We start from the raw sequence: 23,736 nt of genomic DNA, 5'->3' as shown, positions 1-23,736 counted from the left end.
TCCAGGAGGCCAAAGCTAGGGCTGACTGACGTTCTGGCTTTTGGAAGCAAGAATATTGCAGGCTTGCAGGCCCTTACCCCTTGCCACCACCCTCCACTCCCCAGATGGAAGCTGGATTGTGAATCCTCCGGAACTGGTCCATTGGGGCCTGGGGAAGATCTGAAGGGGACACATTGGCCAGCTCGCCCTGGGGTCCCTTCTGTAGTCACCTCCTTCATTTTCTCTGCAAGCAGCCAAGCCGGGAAATGACGCATTCCTCCCTTGGGGCCCGTTCCTCACCACTGCAAACCCTGGGATTAATTTAATTACACGCTCATCTCCGAGAGGCTGGGGCTCAGAGGCGCCCAGCGGGATCACGAGTTGCCCAAGGCTGCTGGGAGGGATCATCCTCCCAGGGAGCTAAGCCCTCCGGGGTCTCCCGCCCCTGCCCCACAAGGTCCACCTTGCCACCCTTCCCTGCTGCAGGGAAGAGTGCCACCTGCTCTGACCCACGGGGGCCCGATGTCTGGCTCCTGGGCTCCTGGCAGGGAGCACAGCCAAGTCTGGGGAGCTGAGTGGAGGGTGGGATCCAGTGGGACTGAGGAAGCTTCTCTCGGATATCAGGAGGCAGCCTCGAATCCTCAACTTGGGAGGTGGGGGCGAATGCACCCAGACCAGAACTGGGAGAGCTCGGATTGGCCATCGTCCTGGCCACCCTTCTGCTTCAGTGGTGTCAGTGGGTGGCTCTGCAACATGTCAGTACAATAATGTAATCCTTTCTCCTTTTTTTTTTTTTTCAAAGGAAAGATTTCTATTTTTTTTTTTAAGATTTTATTTATTCATTCATGAGAGAGACACACACACACACACACACACACACACACACACAGAGAGAGAGGCAGAGACACAGGCAGGGGGAGAAGCCGGCCCCTCACAGGGAGCCCGATGTGAGACTTGATCCTACGACCCCAAGATCATGACCTGAGCTGAAGGCAGATGCTCAACCACTGAGCCTCCCAGGCGGCCCCTCTCCCTATTCTGGAAGTAAATTATTTGAAAATTAACAAGAAGTGGTGTGAATAAATAAAAGCTCCCTTGTTCCCTCCTGTGAGCAGCACCATCAATATCTCCATGTGCCTCCTTCCTGAATGTCTTTCAATGCACAGATATTTTTAAACGTTGAGAGCAATCATACATCTCATTTTGTGTCCAGTTTTTTTTTTTTTTTTAGATTTTATTTATTCATGAGAGAGACACGGGGGGGTGGGGGTGCAGAGACACAGCAGAGGGAGAAGCAGGCTCCATGCAGGGAGCCCGACGTGGGACTCGATCCTGGGTCTCCAGGATCTCCCTAGGCTGAAGGCAGGTGCTAAACCGCTGAGCCACCCGGGCTGCCCTTGCGTCCAGTTCTTTCCACCGGCATGCAAAGGTTTTCCGCGTTGTTTAGAAGAGAAACCCTCCCTAAACATCCTTCGGAGGACAGGGTGTACCTCTCTGCTACTCTTGGACAAATGGTTATTCCCATTTCTGGCCACTGCTGCACTGTCCTTATACCTCGAATTCATTGTTTTTTTTTTTTTCCCTCAAATTCATTCTTTAGGATAGATTCCATTGGAGGCCGTGGATGATTGAAAATACTTTAAGGGCTCGCCTGTTGTTTGGAAATTAGAAAGAACAGCCCCACAAAGCCTGGTGGTCTGAAGTGTACTTTGTTTTCTGCAGCTGCTTGGGGTTTGGGGCAAACCGGAACCTGTGGGCTGAGTGGGGACAGCGCCTTGGTCTGTGTCCACCTGCGCCCTGTGTGTGCTGTGGCCCAGGGGCCCTGAGGCCTGGTCCTGGCAGCAGTTGGGGGGGGGGGGCAGGTGGGGTATTGTTGGGTCATTTGTCCTCCATAGCATTGCCTACGTCCCTTCTCCTGGCGCTGGCTGTCGCCGCTCTGTTCTCGCTGGACCCACTGTGGCCGAGGGCCTGCTCAGATGGGAACGGGGTGTGTCTGGCCCGCCGCTGCCCAGCAGCGAGGGCACTGAGGCCGGTACAGGGCACTGGGTGAGCTGGTGACCTGCTGCGGGCCCGGCTGGCCTGGTCCCCAGATGGCCAGTCCTCTCCCGCGTTCAGGGCTGTACCCAGCGCGGTCCCGCCCTGGGGGCTCCGGTGAGCTGGGGGGGGTGGCCTGCTTGTCACTGCGCCCGAGGACTGGGCATTCTTGGAGTGTCCGGGAGAGAGAGGCTGGGACAAGAACCATGTCTTCTTTCTGGGACGCGTGCCAGCCTCCGTCAGTGGCACGGCGCTGTCAGTCTGCTAAGAGCAGCCAGACGCTGGGGGTCCTGAGCACTGACCTGCCGGGGTGGGTCTGGATGCTGGGGACCGGGCCGGGTGTGGCAGGCTGGGCCCTGGGCACCCCGGCTCTCCCACCATCAGGGGGGGGGACACATTCCTCGGGGCCTCCTCACCCGGAGAGTGGGGGGATGCCTGCCTGGACCTTAGCAGGTGCCCAGGCTGCCATGTGTCACACCTGGGGTGGGTGGGGGTCTTCCCTCCCCCACTGACCCCACCCAGGACACCACGCCGGGGTCAGCTAGTTACTTGGGTCTCTTTGTCTTAACGTGTGAGGATGAGATTGCTGTGGGGGGGTGTCTTTGTAGTTTTTGCACACTGTTTCCCCATCGGTGTTCCGGGGAACCCCTCCTGCTAACAGCCTACAGAGGACACAAAGAGGTGGGGGACCCAGGCTGCACCCCGTCTCCCTCTCTGTGTCCAGAGGGGCCTGGCACACCCTGGGCCCGGGGGCCTTTCCCATCAGGCCTGTTCCCACAGGAGTGATGTGGGAAGGGATGCGGGAAGCGTTTGTCAGTCGCCGCTGATGGAGAATGAGCGGAGGGGGCGGCACGGGGCCCGGACCGAAGTGACCGTGGCTGAGGACGGGTGTGAGGAAGGCCCTTGTTCAGCTGCGGCCGCCGGGCTGGCCAGGGTCCCCTTCCCCGGGCACGTGGGATCCCCTAGCACCAGGTGTGCACGCAGAGTCCAAGTGGGGGTGCCCTCGGGGTCACCCTCCTGCCGTCCAGTCCTCCTCGCCGTTGTCCTGACTTGTGCCATCAGCAAGCCGCTTCGCCTCGGAGCCTGGGTTTCCTGGCTGTCAAAGGGAGCTGTGCAGAGCCGGGCGGCGAGGCGGTGTGGGGGGCGGCCACTCCCAGCAGGGCCCCCTGGCCCAGCGCCCGTGGTTCCCAGGCCGGGTGGGGGTGGCCCTTGCCGCATCTGGAAGGCCCCGCATTCCTGAGAGCTGACTTGCTGCTGGGGCTGGAGGCGCGGGTGTGATTCCCCAGCGGCTAGTGGCTGGAGCTGCTCCAGGGCTGGGGTCGGGGTGAGGGTGGGAGCTCCGGGGCACAGGCCGGGGCCTGGGCCAGGGCTGGGGGCGTGCAGCTCCTAAGGGCCCCTCCGTGGGAGAGCCGCGTCCTGTAGCTGGTGCAGCCTCAGCTGACGGGCAGGGGCTCCTGAGGCCCAGGCCAAGCCCCGCGGCAGGGAGGTCATGCATTCTGGGGAGGGGGCCGCCCACCGAGCAGTGATGGGGGACGGCAGGACAGCCCTGTCCCCAAGCAGCTGGGCTCATGGGCGGTGCCAGCTGTGGGCTGGGGGTGGGCAGATGCTCCATCATGTCACAGCTGCATGATGGTCCAGCTTGCCCTCTGACAGCACCCAATCCCCTTTTGCCCACCCAGCTGTGTTAGAAGTCCTATGGGGCCCGTCTCCCAAGGCTGCGGTGCAGAGAGGCGGCTCGGTCTAAGGTCTGGTGACTTCTGAGCTAGAAGGCTGGTGGTGGAACCAGCAGAGACCCTGTTGGGGGCAGGTGGGCGCAGTAGGAGGAGCAGTGACCGGCCTAGTAGTTGGGGTGTAGGTTGGTGTCTGGGCCGTGTGAACTCTGGCGGTGGGGTGCTCATGTGGACGAGAGACGCACAGCCTGTCCCTTATCAGGGGGCGGCAGACCAGGCAGGGAAGTGCCCTGCGTCCTGTGTGTCTGGCCTGAGACCTGACCTGTGTCACTGCTCGAGCGCACCTGCCGTGATGGCTTGGTCCCCTCCGCTGCCCGGCCCTCGCCGTCCCTGCCCTGTGTTCCGCATCCGTCCCCCGGCCACTCTGCTCGGGGTGGTCCTCAGCTACCACCTCGGTAGTCTCTGCTACCCCAGCCTGGCCTGGGGTGACTTAGTCATTGTTTTTCTCCTCTGTGGGGGGGAACTGATCTCTAGCCTGCTGGGGAGGCCGGCCCTGGGCCCTGGAATTTAGGCTGGTGGAATTTTGCCTGCCTTTCTGATGTGATGGTAAGACAGGTCAGGGCGGTGAGGGAGGGTGGGTTTCGGGAACCCTGCCGCATTCAGAAACTGGGGGTGCATGGGTGGGGAGCGTGCCACTGGCTTGGCCCAGTACCCGGCTACTGGCTGCTCTCCTCGGCAGAGTCCTTCCAGAAAGGTGGTGGCTCACCTGCATTATGTACCTGCCCCACCCCCTCCCCACCCCCACTGCGAATTGTTCGCAGAAGTTTCTGTATGTCAGGAACCCGGGACACTGACTCAATATGTGCAGGAGACTCAGTTTCCCCGCTGTGCTGGGGAGAGGGCTCCCTGGACCCCATTCTCCGCTGTGCGCTGCCCCTGGCGGTGAGGGTCCCATCGGGGCTGTTTGGGAGAGGGTTTAGGACGGAAGCATTGCGGGGCTGAGGGAGGAGGCGCAGGACAGGTGGTGAGATAACACCTCCCGTTACTGCAGGGCCTGGAAACCCAGGCCCGGAGGCCTCCCGGCGCGGGTGTGGCTCTCACTGGACACCAAGTCTCTGATTAACGTGCTCCCCGCTTGTGTCGTTACAGATCCCTCGTCCACCTACATCAGGCAGCTGGAGACCAAGGTGAGGCTGCTGGAGGGTGACAAGCCCCTCGCACAGGTAGGCTGGCTGGGGGTGGACCTCGGGGGCCAGTGCCCACTGCACTCTGAGGGCCAGCGTGAGCCGTGCCCCCGAGCCCCCCGTGCCAGTGCCCACCCGTGTCCCAGCTTACCTGGGGCTCCCCCCCTCAACACCTCCACCTGCCCTGCTCCCGTCTGGAGTCACTCCCTGGAACTTTGGGGTCATGGACCTAATTCTCACACCATGGCCTTTGGGGTGTCCCTTGTCACAGCCTCTCACTGCTGTCCCCCCCAGTGGTCTGCGAGCTCGTCGGGCCAGCCCTGGGCCTGTCCCAGAGAAGGTGTGGAATGCACAGGTGCTGGAGAAGGGGCTCGCACACCCCATCCTCACCCACACGGAAACCTCCCTGCTCCTGCACCGCTGACGCCTCTCCTGTTAGGGGTGCACCCTCCCCTCCCCCGTCCTGGGCCTGGCCGGTGCCCACAGACACTGAGGCTGTCTCATCACAGGCGTGTCCCCAGCATAGGAATGGTGGGTTAGAGGCTGGTGGATGAGGCTGGGGGGAGGCGGGCAGGGTGACAGCCAGAGCAGGGGGCACAGGTGGCTGTGGTCCTGCTGAGTGCGGTTGGGGCACAGAGGGGTCGTGACGGTCAGGCCGAGGGCCCTCTCTGCTGCGGGGGGGGGGCGGGGATGGGAGGCTGAGGTCAGCCCTGCACGGGTCCTGGGGCCCGCTGGCTCGGCCCGCCCCTCCGGCCTCTCTCTGCACCCATCCTTGGCTTATCTCCCCTCCCCCTCCCCTGCGGTACCCCGGGCCCTGCGCCGCAGCCAGAGTGCCCAGAGCGTTTCTCTGGGAACCAACCCCGGGGAGGGCTCAGCTGCCTGGCCCCGTTGCTTGGCGACCAGCGGGCTTGGCGCCACCGTCCTGCTTGGGAGCCGGGTGGCTGCGGGGAGGCTCACGGCCCTGTCACCGCCATCCCACACCCTCCCCCTACATGGGCTGCGTGGGCTGCGTGGGCAGTTCCCACAGCCTGGCGGGCCTCGGCGGAGTGCACGACGCACCCCTGCACCCCAGGGCCACTGCACCCATGTTCAGGGGCACAGCCAGGCATCGAATTGCAAGGCTGGTTTGGTGACTTTATATGGGTTAAGGTCCTGCGTGGCTTCTAGAAGGGCTTGGCCACGAGACGTGCTGGCTCCTCGGGGCTGGGGGGTCCCACCTGACTGGGGGCTGGGGCACCTGACATCTCACGAGGCCAGGCGTGGGTGGCTGAGCCGCAGGAGCTCAGGCAGGAGAACTGGGGCCGGCTGAGGCCCGGGGGCCTTTGCTTTGGAGCAGGTGCCTGTCCTGCTTGCCGCAGCCACTGGAGTGCCGCAGAGTGAAGGCCCGGACCCCCTGTGGCCCTGAAGCCTGGGCTCAGTCTCCTTGTCACTCTGTCCCAGTCCAGCTCCTCTTGGGTTCATCCTTCCCTCGGAGAAGCACGTCAAGAGCCCAAGCCCTGAATTCAGGTTGCTGCCTGACGTGTTGTCTTGTGGTCCAACTGGGCATGGCTTGTGGCCCCTTTATGACAAAGACAGGAGTGTCCCCGACTCCGTGGCCTCTGCTGTCCTGGGCCACATTGTCCTGTTGGGAAAATACACCCCAGTTCCCATTCGTGGACCTGGCTGTGGACTTGGGGGAGATGTGCACATGCTCAGGCCGTGGAGGAGTGGCCCTTCTACTCCTTCCTCCCCGGGGGCCCCCATAGCTGCATCCGCCGGCCCCGGGCCCACATGTACAGCGTGGGTGGTCGTCAGGGGCCCTGTGTCTGGGCCTCGGGGACGGCAGCTATCTGGGCGGTGGGTGGCTCTGCCCAGCCCCCTGTTCCCGAGCCTGCTCTGACCTGCTCCCAGGGGTCAGATCTGGGGCCTTGGCCCGGAGGCAGCCGCAGGACCAGGCTTGCTGGGCAAAGATCTCCATTCGATGGAGGGATGCAGACCCTCCCTGGGATCTAGGCTGGGGCTGCAGGCGGTTAGATTGGGATGTAGGGACAAGATCAAGGTTTTTGCCCAGCTTTTGGCTGGTAGCGGGCGTCAGCATGGGGGCTCAGCATCTGGCACGAAGGGCTCCAAGTGGCTTATTTCTCTGGTAGAAATTTTCTTTCTCCCTGAACGAACAAAGCCCCGTGAAGCCAAGCTGCAGTGGTGGTGGTAGTTGCATGGGCTCGTGTGTGCCCTGGGGGACCGGACACCCAGGGCCCTTCCCTATCTCTTTATCTCTTCCTCCGCGGGGACGCTGCTGGTGGGCAGACTGAGCTCTTGCCCGGGGTCTCCCAGTGAGCAGGTGTGGGGGCCACAGCCAGCGTCCCAAGAATGGGGCAGCCATGGGGTGCCGGGGCCTTGGCCCACCCCCGGTGCGTTGTGGGCCTTTGCCTGTTGTTGCCGCGGGAGGGTGGGCCCTCAACCCGCAGTCAGCAGGAGCACCCAGAAGCCGTTGGCGTTGGGGGAATGTCTCCAGGGTCATGGATGGGGCTCCTGCTGCCCCTGCCACCTGCTGCCACCAGAGCTTGGCCTTGAGGGTGCGTTGGCGGTGCTGGCTGCAGAGGAGGGCGCTGCTGTTCCGAGCCACGCAGGAGAGATGAGACAGACAGACTGAGAGCCGCTCCCACCCCGGCCTGCTCTCCGCTTCCTGGTGGCAACTCACAGCTCCCTTGCTTTTGGATTCCTGGGGCAGCTCAGATGGCACCTCTCTGTTTGCTCACCTGAAACATGGGCACTCACGCACTCAGTGTGTGACTGATGGTCCTAGGGGCGCGGGGGTGACCGGGCCCAGGCCTGACCCCCTCCTTGTCCCAGCTCCAGGACTCACGTGTGCAGGGGGCTGCCGCAGGGTGGCGGAGGTGGGAGCTAGGCCCACGATGACAGCACTGGCCCTGTTCTAGGGGAGTGCAGGGGAGAGGAGGTTTACTACGTCTTCTTCCTCCTGGCCTCTAGCTGGGGCCTGGCCTCTTGCCGGCAGCCTCCCCAACCACCCCCGGGCAGGGCTCGGCACTTCGTGTGAACTCCCAGCCCTGTGAGTGGCTAGGTTGTCGTGATCTGCCCTTGGGGAGCCCGGCCCCCACACCTGCTGGACACTCAGCTGCCAGGGACTAGGCTGCTGGTTCTGAGGGGTCACATCTGCCTCTCCAGTGTTTGCACAGCTGGACTAGATGGATCCATCTTGGGGAACCCCTGGCCGCCCCCGCTCCCAGCCAGAGTCCTAGGCCTAGGGGAGGCTGGCTCTTGCCCAGAATAAGGAAGTGCTGCATACCTGGGGCAGAGCTGCTTACCTCACAAGGCAGTGACCGTGCGGTCGTGGTCATCTTTGGGTGACCGTGTTTGGGAATCTCAGGGAGAGATTCCCGCTGGGGGTGGGATCCCGGCCTGGGCCGCCTGGGCCCTGGCTTGTTGGGCTTTATGATTCGGCCACTTAAGTCTTGTCACTGAATTCAGATTGCACGGGAACCTCCAGGTCTTCCCAAAAAAAAAAAAAAAAAAAGGTGGGAAGCACCTGCTTTTTGGGGAAGAGCGGGCGAGAGCAGGGTTCCTCTTCGAGCCACCTTCAGGGGACGCGGCTTCGGGGTTCGGGCCGGAGGGCCGAGAGCCTCTGCGGCCCCCGCTTCCCACGGCCCCCCTCCCTTCCTCTCCCCTTCCGGCCTCTATTTAACTCCAAAATAGCTTTCATTACAAATGTGCCCGAGTGTTCACAGAACTAAATTACTATATTGCAGTTCGTATTTTCTTTCTCGCGTCGGCTTTACCATTTCATCAACACAGCTGCGTGTTCTGTGATGATTCATGGCGAGCGCCCCGCGCACGTTATCCTTTTCCCCAGGGATGCTGCGCCCGGCGGGCTGCGTTGGGGCCTGGCCCTGGGTTCCGTGGGTTCACTCCCCTGCTGGGCTGATGCGTGAAGCCTCCGCGTTGGCCCAGGAGCCGGCTTTATGAAAGAGCGAGAAGCCCCTGGGCCCGTCTCTGGTGGGGCCAGTGGGCAGCCGAGCGGGCCCGCCCCCCTCCTCCACCCCTGTGCCAGCCACGCAGGGTCAGCTTGAACACACGTGGGTTGGAAGTGACCCTAGGATCGACGCTGAGTGCAGGGGGTCGCGACAGGCAGGGCCCGGGTGGAGGAGGATGTGCTAGGGCTGCTGTGACGCAGCACACACCGGGTGGCTTCGACAGAGATGCCTTGTGTCGTGGTTCCGGGGGCCGTGGGGTGCACACAGGAACCGAGAGGCCCAAGTCCAACCTGCAGCAGTGGCGTTACCAGCCTGAGGGTGCAGGGAAGTGGGTTTGGGCTCTGGAGGAGAAGCGGAGTTCAAGTGACCCCATGCTCCAGCGCTCACCCATCGTGTGGCTTTAAGCAAAAGGCCCTCAGTCCTAGTGCCTCGGTTTCCTTACATGCAGGACGGGGGTGACGGTGGTGCCCACTACAGCGTGTGCCATGGCGGGGGTCGGGGGGACAGTCTGCTGCCATCTAAGCCCGTGCTGAGACCTCAGTTCTGTGGTCTGAGCCCCTGAGCCGGGTGCGTCATCCTGAGCGGCTGGTTCGCTGGGCCAAGCCCTCCAGAGAAGCCTCCTGTATTCCTGCGCCCGTGTTCTCCGTGACGTGTCGCCGGTTGACGGCTCGGAGCCGTCCCTGCTCTGCCTGTCTGGCGTCTAGGCTTGGTGGTCACATCCTGCCCCCCGCGTTGTGCGTGGCGTGGCCTCTGGATCTCTGGAGGGCTTCAGCTACTTCGTTAGCAGAACCTTAGAGCCGGTGCAGCCTCTCCCTCGGCCGGGGAGGAAACCTCTTCTTTCCAGCATCCGAGCAGATGGTCAGGCTAGCAACGTGGGCAGAAAGAGACCAGGCATTCCACCTCCGTCCCCTTTGTCCCCGGGGCCGCGTCACGGTCCGCTGTGAGCCACTTGCTGGGTGACAGCCACAGCCAGGCCCGGGACTCTAGAGCCACAGGGCCTGGTTCGAATGGCCAAAGTGCTGCTTACCACCTGGTGGCACTGAGCGGGGGGCTTCACCTGCCTGCGCCCCAGTCTTCTCATCTGAAGGGCAGATCCCTCAAGGCACCGAGGAGCGGGGCTGGCCGGCCATAGGAGTCGTGGGCTACCCGGCAGCGGGTGGCCTTCTTGACCGCAAGCACCAGAGCCCTGGAAAGTTGAGTTGCTCAGACGCACCCAGCCCGGGTGGGACTTAGATCTTGCAAGTCTGTGCACCGCTGCCCCCCCGCCCCCAAGTCCCCACAAGCCTCCCAGCTCCTCCTACAGGGGTCCAATGCCTTGCCGCTCACTCACCTTATTGGAACAAGTACCGGGTTGTTCCTGGGACCGGTGAAGGGGCGATGGCCACTGCAGGCCACGTGGTCCTGGGCAGTCCACACCCCCCATGTTTGAAAACTGGGATTCAGAGCCTGAAATTGCATGGGGCGCAGGGATGCGGTGCCAGCTGCAGAGAAGTCACATTAGCCACACATTAGCCGCGCATGGAACCTCCGCGGCCTGCTCTGAGCACTAATTAGGAGGAACCCTCTGGGCCCCCGGCCACGCAGCAGCCGCTGCTTGCTTCTTAATGGCCTGCAAATGAGTTCTCTGAAAATTAAAGGGGAAATGAGAGAAAGTAAGTCTGGGTGGTAGGTAGGAGCAGTATGCCCATGTGAGCAGCCTCGCAGGTCACCTTTCCCCCCGTCCCAGCTGGCGTGCTGGGATCTTGCAGCGCCTCTGGGCCAGTGTCAGGGCTGTGGGGTGCCCGGTCAGTCCTTGTAGACATGGGGGTTTCTAAGAATGTGAGAACTCTGGAGGTGCCCATCCCGGCCCAGCCGAGGTCCGGCAGCTTTGGGCTAATGGGTCCAGGAGAGGGGGGAGGTGGGTGGCTTTTGCTGGGTGACACCACTCCTCTTCCCTTCCAGCTGCCCCGCCCCTACGGCCGCCCAAGAAGCTGGCTTCAGGTAGAGCCTCCTGGCGGGACGTGTTTGCTGTGGTGTTTGGGGTGGGGGCTGCTTTGAGTGCTGTGTGCTGTCCTGTCTCCTGGGGGTTCCCCCGCCAGCGCCCTCCTGTCCCTTCCTGGGAGCTGACCACCACACCCAGGGTGCCCTGGTCCTGCCCTCTCCGAGCTGGCATTAATGTGCAGCTTTGCCAAATAATAGCAGAGGAGCCGGAGACCCCGGCCTCCCAGGACGCTCCACGCAGGCCCTCCTCGTTCAGCTCTCACTGCCTGTGTCCGGCGGCCCGAGGGGTCTCCGGATGCCCCTATGTCAGTGCTCACCCCTGGGCCCCCATGGCCGTCCCGCCTCACCTGTCAGATGCTGCCTCCCTGTCAGGTGCGCACAGGAGATGCTTCTGTGGCACACGGTCCCTCGGGGACCAGGGCCCTTTGGGAGCAAGGAGGAGGGGTGAGCGCAGCCGCCTGGAGGGAGCCCACCCACAGCTGCTGCCCAGACAAGGAGCCCCAGGTGGGCAGGTGTGGGGTTCCTCCCTCTGCATCCTGCTGTGGCACTTCTGTGCTCCTCTGATGGTGCTCCCCAGGAGTGCCCTGGAAGGTGATGGCTGGGAGCTTGCTGCAGGACCTTGGGGGCCCAGAGAGGCCGGGGCAGCCCGAGTGCACGGCGGCTCGGATGCGGTGACAGCCCTGGACAGAGGCTCTGTGCCCTTAAGTGGACTCTGTACCTCTGCGGCCTCTTGGGTCTCCCCTCCCGGCTGGAAGGGGCAAGTCTGTATCTGCACTCGGTGTTTCTTTTGCTTCTAAGGACACAGGCATCGTGCCCACTCTGTGTGGCAGGCAGGTCCTTCGTCCCTGTGTCCTGGGGGACCTACGTTTGGGATCACGGATGGGGCAGATGTCCTCTGCCCACTTCCCGAACCTTCCTGAGCAGCACACTCCCCGCAGGTGCAGGCCCGGACACCCCAGCAGGCCGTTTCAGCTCCACTTCTCCCCCAGCGATGAAAACCTAGGGATTTCATTCTTCTAGGGCGCCGACAGGCAAATCTCAGGATTTTTAATTTGGATTTAAGTGCAATTATGGCCTCTCATTTTGATGCATCATTAGTCACATCGCCCCTAATGAGAGACTGTGCACTTTTCCCGCCAGCTTTGTGGGTCGCTAATAAAGTTCTGTGGACGTGCAAATATTTATAGATGATCACTAAAGGCGGAGGTGGGAATTGCACACCTAATTACCCCCCGCCCCCCACACACATGTCCTCCCAAGGAAATTATCAGTGGGGGGGTTAAGGCAACACAAACCAGTGTTGTCAATAACAACACATGAGTTGTTTCTGAACCCATTTGGTCCGGGGCCAGCGGAGCTATGGAGGAGGTGAGACTTGGCCCAGAGGAGGATCTAGACGGTGTGGGGAAGGGCAGGGTGGTGTCCAGCTGTCCTGGTCCCAGAGGCTGGCGGGAGAGAGCGGTGCCTCGCATCCCTGACCACGTGGCCAAATAAATGTCAGCGTGTGTGAGCTGGGCTGAGCCTTACACCTGGTCCCTTATGCCAGCCTGGCAAGGCAGGTGGGGATGCTCCAGCGGAATGGGGTCGGAGGGCCGGGCCAGGGCTCTGGCTCTAGGTGCTCAGTGTGATGGGGTTTAGGATGCACTCTCTCCTGGAGAGGAGTTTATAACTGTCACAGACACCTGGCCGGGAAAATAGTTGGCTGGGATTTTTGCCGTTGAGTGATGCTGGGTTGACGCCCCTGCCCACGCTGGGCGAGTCAGGGAGGCACAGGTGCTCTGATGCAGGGAGGGGGCGGCCACTGTGGCCTTTTGGTGCCTGGGGACAGGAGGGCTCCACCAGATGGGACCTCTGGCTGGGCCCGGGAGGATTGTTAACATGGCTCTGGTTAAGGGTTGGCCACAGTCGGGGTGTGGCAGTCACAGGGGTTCCTGGGGACAGCCTGCCACACTTCAGGGGCCGCCATGGGAGGGTGGGCCCCCACTCTCTCCCCTCAGTGCCTCCTGGTGGACTTCGTGTGTACGCAGGCCCTCCTGGGGGCCATGGGAGCAGTTCTGTGCTCTGGCTGGGGTGCTGGGTGCGGGGTGGTGGTCGGGTGAGTGAGTGCCCGGATGTTTGCTCTGGCAGCCTCCACGGGGCACCTGCCTTACTTGAGTTTTTACTCCAGTGCCACAGACACCGACAGGGCGCCACTGTGCGCCCCCTGCACCGGCCTCTGACAGCGGGGGTCTGGTGGGGATGAGAGAGCAGAAAGCAGGGAGTCGGCGAGGTTGGAGACCCGTGACAAGTGGGGGCTGGGTCCAACGGTTGGCAGGAGGGGAGCGGGCTGCGTGCGGGTCCCTCCCGGACCAGCAGAAGGGGGCCGGTGTGCAGGTGAGCGTCCTGCTCACCTTACCCCTGCCCTCCGGGCTTTGTTTGGGGACTTCCAGGACGTTCTGCTGTGTTTTATCCGGCCAACAGCATGCTCTCAGTTCCTTGGGAGTAGAAAAGGCTGTCTGGGCCACAACCACCCCCTGCCCCCACCCCCCCCCGGCTCTTAGTGATGCAGGGGGCCTAGTAGGCCACGGCTTCTTCTCAGAGGGCCTGTGTTGGACTGAGTGTGCCCCCTGGGTCCCTCCTGTGGATCGCAGCCCCCAGCTCCAGCCTTTGGGGGGCATTTGCTTTGCTCTGAGGGAAATCACCTAAGGCCAAATATTTGTCCAATCGTTCATTTGTTTGTTCATTCATTCCCTCCCTCCTTCCTAAGCAGGCACCGGTCCTGTGTACACAGAAGGGTGAGAAGCACCCTTTCGGGTGCGTTTGGGAGCCCCTGCCTGATGGCCTGAGCAGAGCACAGGGATAGGCTCCCCCGTGGGAGGCAGGAGGACCCCAGGGGCTGGAGAAACCAGGCAAGAGGAGCCCAAGTGCAGGATGCTGGAGCAGAGGAAGGAGGGCAGGGGGTGGGGGTGCCACATACTCATTTATTCGGTTCAAGGTTGATAGAGCATGCACTGGGGAGCAAAACGAAGCCCCCCGGCCTCGTGGCATCAACACGTGGTGGCTTGAGGACCTATGGAGCAGGGAGAGGGGAGGGAGGGTGCGGCCCACTGCCGAGGAGGGGGCTGGGGGGCTGCCGGGCAGGAGCAGGACAGGGCTCAGTCCTTGGCCCCCTCAGCACAGCTGCTCATCTCTAACCTGTCCCCCTCCCCCTGTAGCAGGCAGGCTCTGGAGAGTTCCGGACTCTGCGGAAAGGCTTCTCCCCGTACCACTCGGAGTCCCAGCTGGCGAGCCTACCACCCTCCTACCAGGAGTCCCTGCAGAACGTAAGTGCCTCCCCGAGAGCCGCGCTGCTCACACGCGGACCCCGGGCCTCCAGAATCCTTGGTCCACGTCCCGGCGCAGGGGTGAGGCTCAGCCGCCTAGTGACCCGCCCAGGCCAGTGGATGGTCTGCGGCTGAGCTGGGACTCTCCTCTCCCGCCTGAGCAGCTTCCAGGTCAGGCGAGGGCGCTGGGTCAGAGCCTGGGCTCAGCAGGGTGGCCCTCCTCACTCCCCCGCTGCCAGGGAGGGGTGTGCGCTCTGGGCTCCTGGAGCCTTGTGTGGGCCCGGGGAGGTGGTTAGAGGTGGAGGCCAACCAGCGTGATGTGACACTGAGGGGCAGGGTCTGGAGGCCACGCGAGTGCACCTGTTACTCCTCACCCCGTGGGTGGGGAAGGCTGCCCGGGCGGAGCTTGGGGTGCGGCTGTGGTGTACATGTGTGTGCAGCGCATTTACACCACCCGGGCTTTGCAAGAGAGGGTCCGGGAGCAGCCCAAGTTTGCACTGTATGCTGGTTGTCACCGGGGTCCTCCAGGGTGGCCTGGGCTCTGGGCTGCCCTGAAAGGGAAAGGGAGGGGTGGCGGCGTCGGGGGGCCAGCTCCCAGGATGCGGATGGCTGGTCAGGACCGTTCCCTGTGGGTAGCTGTGTCTGTCAGTCCTGGGTGACACGTCTGGAATGCACGGGTGGACGCTGCAAGTTAGTGGTTGTCAAGGGCCTGCCAGAGGGGAGTGGGGATTGCTGATGGGGCCGGGGCTTCTCTTTGGGGTGATTGCACAGATCTGTGAACTTGCTTAAAACGACCGCCCGTGAAGCACCTGACCCGCATGCGCCGTGTGGATGAGCTTCGCCCCCAGGGGCAGCAGCGTTGCCTGGGCGCTCTGGGCTGCGGGGCAGGGGCAAGCCCCGCAGGCACGGCCGGGAGCCAGCCGGCCTGCGGTCACTCCGCCCGGCGGGATGTGGCCCGGACTCTCCCCACGGCCCCGGTGGGCAAGGACAACCCCGGGCCGCCCGTGAGGCCTCGCCGGGCCTTGGTGCTGGCGGCGCAGGCTGGGGCCCTGCTGGCTGCCGGCCAGGGGCTGGGCGCTCGCACACCTCCAGGAATGCGGCTGCTGGGGCTGACCAGGCGGCAGGGCTGCCAGCGGCAGATAATCCAAATAGTCATCCAGGAGCCTGTGGCGGAGCTAGGCTCCGCGTGCTTCATGCCCGAGGGCCCCGAGAAGCCCGGGGTGCCCCAGCGGGGGTTGGCTCCTCAGTCCCCCGCTCTGCTGGTCCCCTCTGTTCATTCCGCGGGAGCCCTGATGGCCAGCAGCTACGGGTGCTGTGTGCTGAAGCTCAGGATCTATCTGTAGGCCCTGAAGTGGGTGCATCCTGGGTGCTGGCACCGAGACCCCCGGGCCGAGCGGCCAGGGCCAGCATGAACCAGCTCCAAAGCTGGGGGGCAGGTCCCTGGGGTGCATGGGGAGGGTTGGGTGTCCTTTGCGAGTTGCAGCCAGCGAAGGCTGCTGGGGCCGAGGTGGAGGCTCGGAGGCCAGGCCTCGTGGGGGTGTTCACAGGGCAGCAAGCCCTCAGTGGGCCCTGGGGGGCTCCCATCTGGCACGTGGGTCCATAGGGTGAGTGAGGGCTTTATGGGGAGGACTCTCTGGGGCACAGGCTCTCCCACCCCTGGCATTTCTTCTGTAAAGTTACCTGCAGGTGCCAAGGGTGGGCGAGGGCAGGAAGTGCACATGTCAGAGGGTCCCGAGGTGGAAGAGATGACCCTGTGGGGTGGGGCCACCCTCTCCTTGCCGGGCTGGCTGTCCCCAGCCTCCCTCCCTCTGCCCCTCTCCACTTTCCCCATTACCTGTCCACTTGAGTTGGGGGCTAAGTGTCTGCCCAGGGCCCCCCAGCTTCTCCCCCACAAAGGTCTCTGGCCCAGGTGGCTGTGGGGCACAGGGCACCGGGGTGCCCAGCCGGATCTGGGATTCAGAGCCCTGTGGAAGGAGCTGACAGGGGAGGGGGCTGCATTCACCAGCTCCCTGAGAGCAGGATCAGGGCTGTTGACAGGTCCCTGGGGGAGACTGGTCTCCCTGCCTATTTTTTTTTTTTTTTGGTCAGTAGACTTGATTTTTGAGGATGATCTTCACTGGCTTTTCGCATGTCTATAGATTTGTGTAACTATCACAATAGGACATCTCCTTACCCCACATAGGAGCTCTGCACCCGTTAGCAACCTCTCCCCACTCTTCCAGCCTCCACCGGGCAAACACAGATGTGCTCGTGCCTCCGTAGATTTGCCTGTTCTGGACATTTCTTAGCAACAGAATCCTATGACATGCGATCCTGCGTGAGTGGTCGCGTCTGCTTGGTGCCGTGATTTGGAGGCTGGTCTGCGCTGCGTCAGTGCCTTGTTCCTTTTTTTTTTTTTTTTAAGATTTTTATTTATTCATGAGAGACAGAGAGAGAGAGAGAGGGACAGAGACACAGGCAGAGGGAGAAGCAGGCTCCATGCAGGGAGCCTGACATGGGACTTGATCCCGGGTCTCCAGGATCACACCCTGGGCTGAAGACGGCGCTAAACCGCTGAGCCACCCGGGCTGCCCCCTTGTTCCTTTTCATTGTCGGGCGATCTTCCGTGGTGTGGAAGCAGCACAGCTGTTGATCCGCTTATCAGTTGCTGGACATCTGGGCTGTTTGCCCGCTTTGCCTGTGGACGAGTCTTGGTGGGGACGTGTGGCTTCGGTTCTCTTGGGTACACACTGGCCTCCCCTTTTTGGCACCAGCTCGGGAACCAGAGTGGGTTTGAGCTCCGCTGTTTACCGGCGGTTTGGCCTTGGCCTTCTGTCGGGCCCGTGATCCTACCCTCATCTGTCAAGTGGGGATGGAGAAGCATAGCATCGGAGGGTTGCAGGCACTCAGCAGGGTGGGCGTGAGGGAAGCCTCCCGCCGTGTCGGGGCCCTGGGGGGAGCTGTGCCCGTCCCGACGGCGTTTACTCCTTATACGCGTTACACGTGCAGCATGGGCTTCGTCGTGGCTCGTGGCAGCCTGGTGAGGTGGGAAAGACGGGCCTGGCCGCTCCTGGCTTCCTTCCTGCCTTTGCTCCAGATCAGGGAACAAAGGGAAGCTCCGATCAGGGAACCCCAGGTACAGATGGGACAGGAGGCCAGAGGTGCCAGGGCCGGGCACCTGTGTCTCCCAGGGCTGAACGTGTGTGGCTGTCGCCCCCTGCTGGCCTCTGCCTGGGGAGCCAGCCTTTGGCCTCAGGACGTGCACCTGCCTTCCACCTGCCTCTCCAGAATCCCTGGATCCTTTTCTGGTTTTTCCCACATGACAGATCTGGCCTGGGCCCAGAAACCAGGCAGCGTGGGCTGCAGTTCGGGAAACAGCCACTGGATGCCAGGGCTCTGCACACAGCCTGGGACACAAGGACCCCAGATGAGGAAATTGAGGCACACACAGAGTGGGTTGGGCCCTGCCTCAGGTCACAGCCCACAGAGCCTGGCCCCAGCCCAGCTTTCCTGGCCCCCAACCCTAGGGGCCCCATCCTCTGCGTGGAGCCAGGGAAAGGTCCGGGCAGGGCCGGCAGATGGGGAGGCTGCAGAGGAGCTGGCCCACGGCAGGACGTTCTGGGCTCTGAGGGTCTCCACACAGCGTGGCCTGGCAGGGCAGGATCCCAGGATGATGGCCCCGTAAACCAGCTCACCAGGTCGGCCTGGTCACTGGGGTTCAGTGACTGGGAAAGAAACCACGACTCAGAGGAGGGACGAGCTCCCTGGCCTTCCCTGCTGCTCGTGCACATGCTGGCTGGGGCACTTGCTGGCTCCCCTGAGACCCACTCCCAGTGCCTTCTGGCCTCTGGCTTCTGTTGGCCCCAGGGAGCTCCATGCTTGTGTCCTGGTCTGGGTGCTCCTTCCATGGGGCCCCCCCCCTACAGCCCGAGGCACACCACCTGGGCCAGTAGCCCTTGTGGAAAAGACGCTGGGGACCCTGGGCAGACACGCAGCTCCTGACGTAGGTGGGCCTGACCCCAGAAGGCCAGATCCCTTCCTCACCTGGCCTGGTCCCCTGCTCCCCAGGCTGGGGGGAGTTGGACACCTGGTTGCCATTTAAGGTATTTGCTGAGGGGCACCTGGAGTGGCTCAGGTGGTGAAGCATCTGCCTTTGGCTCAGGTCATGATCTCAGGGTCCTGGGATCGAGTCCTGCATCCGGCTCTGCTCAGCAGGGAGCAGGGAGCCTGTTTCTCCCTCTCCCCTGGCCCCTCCTCTCCCCCTTCCCTGCTTGTGCTCTCTTCTCTCTCTCTTTTAAAAATACATAAATATTTTATTTATTTGAGATTTTATCTATTTTTTAATATTTATTTTATGTGTTATATTATTATTTTTTTAGTGTTTGCTTAATGGGGTGGCATCCCTCAGGTGACCAGACGGGGCTGGAAGCTCAGGGCTGGGAGGCAGGGGTCAGGGCTACAAGAGTGTCCCTGGGGTAGGGGTGAAGTCTAGTTTGCCCCGCTCCCCTGGTGTTGGGGGAAAGGGTGGCAGCTCCGGAGACAGCCCCCGCTGCCCAGGGTTGGCTGGGGGATCTGTGCCAGCCCCTGCCCTTCCCTGAGCCGTCCTCACCTTCTCGGGGAAACAGGTAGCAGACCTCACAGGTGGGCTGCGGGGAGGAGCCTGCGGGCCAGGGTGGGATCCGTGGGGCTGCCCTTCCGTCCTCTGCCCTGGCCTGGGCCTCACACCCGGCCTCCTCTCCCGCCTCGCTGGCCCGTGCCCTCCCGCGTGGGTGCTGGCCCTCGGGATCGGGCCCATCTGCGCTGCCGGTCACACCTGTGGTGCCGCCTGGAGCCAGCCCGGGCTGGCTGAGACATGCGCCGTCCCTCCCCAGGGCCCAGCCTGCACGGTGCCTGAGCTGTCCTCGCCCCCCTCCGCCGGCTACTCCACAGGACAGAAGCCGGAGGCTGTCGTGCACGCGATGAAGGTGAGGGCCAGGCTCTGCCCATCCGCCCCGCTCCTGCTCCCTCGGGGCCCCCCGATCCCCGGGCCAGGGGGGGTACCTGGGACCCCGCATTTGCTCTGAGCGGCAGGGTGGGGGCCCTCATCTGTCCGTTGGGGGGAGGGGAGCAGCCCCGACGGCCCGGGTCTCCTTGCTGGGGAGGGACTCGGAGGGGTCAGTTGGCAGCAGCAGGTGTGACACCTGTCTGCCATCGCAGAAACAGGAAGCTGATACCTGGGCTGGGGTGGGGGCGGGGCGGGCAGGGCAGGGGTAGGACTGAAGCTCCCGTCTCCCAGGTCTCCCAGACCCCTGCCTGGCATCTGGGGAGCTGGCTCACCCCGCCCACGTCTGCCGCGGGCCGTGCCCCCCCTCCCCCCACGCACATGTGTGCATGCCCATCTGCACCAACACAGCATCCTTGTGCCCGTGCGGGCAGTGACCGGGACACGCACACTCATCCCACATGGCCAAGTGGGTGCTGTCCTTGTGTCCGTTCATCCGAGCCGGGGACCCTGGGTTCGAGTGGGTCCACCTGTCCTCCCTGCTCCCAGGTGACCCGTCCCCAGCTGTGCCCCCAGTGGTGCTGCAGGGGTGCGGCTCCTCTTGTGTAGTGTCACTGGGGCGGGGGCAGAGGACAAGCGGGGACCCTGGCAGGGACTCGGCGGCTCACGGTCCTCGGCTTCCGTGTGCAGCCCCCTCCCCGTGCTGACCCTGCGGCCTGTCCCCACAGGTCCTGGAAGTGCACGAGAACCTGGACCGGCAGCTCCAGGACAGCTGTGAGGAGGACCTGAGTGAGAAGGAGAAGGCCATCGTCCGAGAGATGTGCAACGTGAGGCGCCTCGCGGGCGGGGCTGGAGGGCGGGCAGGGGGTCCCCGCGGGGGAGGCCCTGGAGCCTGGGCAGCCCCGTCCCGCCCTCACCCACTGCTCGTCCCACCTCCCCCAGAGTGGGGGCCCTGACCTTCGCAGGCCTGTCCGTCCCCGGAGCACCGCCCCGGCCCCCCAGGACTGGTCCCGTTCACCCCGCATGTCCTGTCCCGTGGCCCCTGCTGGCTGCCGGCCACACGGGTAGTGCCCAGGCCGGAGGGGAGGCGGGGGGCCCTCTGCTCTGAGGGCCTGCAAGGCTGGGGCCGCCCAGGACGGGGGAGCATCATCCCGAGCCGCCTGGCCGGGTGTGTCACCTCTGCGCCCTGACATCTCTGTGTCATCTCTGTGTCCTGGGCCTCCCGGGGTCGGGCCTCTGCACACCCACGGCCCGGCCTCTCCGGGCCCCTGGACAGCCGCCAGGCCGAGCCTGCGCCCCCGGCCCCCCAGCTCCCCTGCGCCCCCGGCCCCCGGCCCCCAGCCCCCCAGCCCCCCGGCCCCCAGCCCCCCAGCTCCCCCGTGGCCCCCGATCCCCGGCCCCTGGGACGCGGCTGATTCCGCAGAGCCCGAGGCCCATGTGCGCTCACCCGCCCTCGCCCTCGCCCTCGCCCACAGGTGGTCTGGCGGAAGCTGGGGGACGCGGCCAGCTCCAAGCCCTCCATCCGGCAGCACCTGTCTGGGAACCAGTTCAAGGGGCCTTTGTAGGGCCGCTCGTCCGGGGACGTGACTGGCCCCGCGGGGCGCCCGGGCCGAGCCGCCCTGTGGAGAGTTGTACATAGGACGCTGCGCGGCCGCCGGGCCACCTCCACCACAGCAGCCCGCGGGGGGCCCCCGTCCCCCGAGCGGAGCGGCCCCACGGGCAGAGGCCGAAGGCCACCCTGAGACGCCGGGCGGCCTGGGCGAGGGGCGCCCCACCAAGCCTTCCACCCCCGCTGCCACCCGCTCCGGACAGAGCGCCGACAGCGCACCGACGCGGGGGCGCCACTCCTCGCCCCCCTGCCGCGGCCCAAACGCCCCCTCGCTGGGCCCCGGGTCCCGAGTCGCCGGCGCGGACGCGCTCGGGGTCTGTGGCTGGCGGAGGCTCCGGGGCCCTTCCTCTGGCACCCCCGTACCCAGCTCCCTGCTGCAGGCTGCCGCTTGGTTTGGGGCTCTTGCCCCCAGCGCCTCACGCACGCTCGCTGCACCAGCCCCCCCACCCAGTGCAGTTGTGCCCTGTCTCTTGGGGCCTCCTGCCCAGTGCCTGAAGCATCCCGTTCCCGTGGCTCACGGTGGGCCCGGGAGGTAGGAGGCGGTGTGGAGGGTCTCCGGGCTGAGCCCCGCTCTCTCCGCCCACGTGTGGGCAGCACTGGGCACGCTGGGCCTCTGGTGTCCCCCGGGGCCTGGCCCCAGCAGGGGCCCTGCGGCCGGAGCTGCGTGGGCTGGGGCGGGGGCTGGCTGGGTGACCTTCAGCGGGGCGCTCGGCCTCTCCAGGCCGCCTGGTGGGAGAACGAGGTCTCGGGCTCCTTGGGCCGAGCTCACCCCCCGGGGCCACCGGCTTGGTCACAGCACGCGGGCCCACACGGTCCACCTGCTGCAGAGGCGCTGTTGGCCGGGCCGGATGGAGCTGGGGACCCTGCGGCCTCCTCATAGGTGCTGTCCCCTCTCCTCTCTGAGCCTCAGGGTCCTCCACTGGAGGAGGGACAGCATCAGGCCCTCCTCGCAGGGCGCGGGATCCGAGACCCGCGGTGTAGATGCCCGTGTACAAACTGTAGAGTGCGATAGAGGAACAGTGAAGTTGGTGAGGAGAGTGAGGCCCAGAGGGTCAGTGAGCGGTGGCGCGTTATGGACGAGCTCCCGGACGCTGGGAAGTGGGGCAGGTCACCGTTAGTGCTGTGGGTGCCACTGGGGCCCACAGGCTTCCTCCGCTGTCAGTGGTGCCCAGCTCCGTGCCGCAAGCACTTGCAGAGCCCGGGGGCCGCCTCTGCGGTGGGCAGGCCTCGTCCAGGCCCTTGTGAGGGACGGGGGCCAGGCGGGGGGGTGCGGGGGGCCAGCCTGCACCTGGAGTCCCAGCGGGACCATGTGGTTGCTGCCACCTGTTGGCCGTCGGCGCCCTTGGGTCATACGCTCTCAGGGGAAAGGCTCACAGCCCTCACTGTGCCAGGGAGTGCTAAGTGGGTGCTGGTGACGGCGACAGGCATGTCCGCTTGTCCCGCGTGTTAGAGGGAGCTCTGGGCTCTTCCTGGAGGGGACTTGCCAGCAGGTCAGGTGCGAGCTCCTTGTCGCGAGGGGTGTGCATTTGAGGCTGGGGGAACCCCCTTGGTCATGTACCAGGCAGTTCCTGCCCTAGTGGGCAGTGAGCTGGCGGGGAGCGGCGGAGGCCCCCCCGGATCTTGGAGTCCAAAGAACCCCAGAGCAGCCCGAGCGATGATGGGTCCCGTTTTGGGCGGAAGCCACATCCGGGAGCCCGTGTGTCATGTCTGGATCAGGTTGGCTCGGCCACCGCTGAACCTAAGCAATAAGTAAGGGCTCCTGGTATCTGTGGGTCTCCTGCAGACTGAGCCAGGGAACAGCTCCCAAGGGACCTTCCCGGCCTCCCCGGCCCTCCTGCGGCGGCGCATCCGGGGCTCAGGAGCGCTTCTGCCCCGACCCTCCTGTGTGCCATGGAGGCAGCAGGGCCAGGTGCCACCTCTCCTTCCTACCGCTGCTCGCATTCCTGAGCCGACTGCCCGGGGTGGCTTTCTGGGGCAGAGCTGTACCTGTGACAGTCATCTAACAGAATAAGCTGTCAAAAAAACAAAAACAAAACAAAACAGAAAAAAGCCAGCAGCGCCTCTGACCGGACGCGCCAGGCGGTGGGTGGGTGCGGTGGGAGCCCACGGGCCGGGTGGGCCAGGGGCCGGGCCAGCAAGCACCCCAGTGAGTGTGTAGGGGATGGGGGGCCTCCTCCCCTCTGGAGCCTCAGCTGCAGCAGCACACGGTGGGGCGAGGTGTCGCTCAGCCCGGTGCCCTTTCATAAAGGTCCCTTTACGTTTCATACGCTCTGATTCCAGATCTTGAAGCCCAGTGTGACATCTACTGCGGCTTCAGTTCCCACTGTGATGGATGTCACCCTTCCAGCCTCACCCCAGGCGGCCAGGGCCAGCCTGGGATCAGAATCTGCTGAGCACATTTTTTAGGGTGGCACGTTTTTATCCAAAAGTTATTAGCTACACATCAGTGTTTAAAGAGAAAAAAGTGACCTTTTTTTTTTTCTTGGAAACTTGAGAGGAAACAAAATACATACTACTGATTTTTTTTTTTTTTTTTTTTTTAAGAAACAAGCTAAATGCATGACTGCAGAGCGGTAGAGGTGTATATTTTTCATACTGTGGGGAGAAGTATTTGTGCTGCTTTCTGGAATTGGGCTGGAACGTCTGGTTCCCGGCCCCGGGCCGTCAGCCATGCTGTTTTCCTGTGGTGGGTGACCACCGTGAGAACCGGGGCCAGCCCCTCCCTGGCTCTAGGTGTGCCCGTTTCTACCTTCCACTGAACCACTTTGATTTGGGGAGAGAAAAAGAACTTTTGATAGTGTGGTAAAAACATTGATTTGAACTATTTTAGTAAAAGGAGTAACAGAAGATTGTGATAGTGTATACTTTGCGCTAGATAAATAAAGGCTCTTTGCAAGCCTCTGTGGTGGGTGCACAGTGCTTGTTTCGGGTGCGGGGGGTCACCGGGAAGAGGGTCACGGCCCCCGGGAAGCACCTTAGATGTGGGGGCTTGGCCGGGTGCTGGAGACCACGGACAGCCACTCCGATGGCCCGAGTGGGAAGAATTT

At 63.6% G+C, this 23,736-nt stretch overlaps 1 protein-coding gene across 8 annotated transcripts in view; it reads left to right on the top strand.

Moving 5' to 3' along the window:
* CCDC85C (coiled-coil domain containing 85C) overlaps positions 1 to 23,590 on the top strand; it is a 77,469-nt gene extending 53,879 nt beyond the window's left edge. The window contains exons 2-7 of one of the 8 annotated variants that reach the window (XM_072839897.1): positions 4,833 to 4,870; positions 10,780 to 10,818; positions 14,016 to 14,120; positions 18,971 to 19,063; positions 19,809 to 19,907; positions 20,556 to 23,590. In XM_072839897.1, the coding sequence (XP_072695998.1) occupies positions 4,833 to 4,870; positions 10,780 to 10,818; positions 14,016 to 14,120; positions 18,971 to 19,063; positions 19,809 to 19,907; positions 20,556 to 20,645 (464 nt within the window). In that variant the 3' untranslated portion in view covers positions 20,646 to 23,590. Of the gene's footprint in view, positions 1 to 4,832; positions 4,907 to 10,779; positions 10,819 to 14,012; positions 14,121 to 18,970; positions 19,064 to 19,808; positions 19,908 to 20,555 lie in introns of all 8 variants that reach the window. The other 7 variants (XM_072839895.1, XM_072839894.1, XM_072839893.1 and 4 more) reach the window with 7 other exon arrangements.
* Positions 23,591 to 23,736: the final 146 nt, after the last annotated feature.

This window comes from Canis lupus, chromosome 9 (genome assembly GCF_048164855.1).
Source record: "Canis lupus baileyi chromosome 9, mCanLup2.hap1, whole genome shotgun sequence".
NCBI lineage: Eukaryota > Metazoa > Chordata > Mammalia > Carnivora > Canidae > Canis > Canis lupus.
Note: the sequence above shows the minus strand (reverse complement) of the source record. Positions and strands in the feature narration are given on the sequence as shown.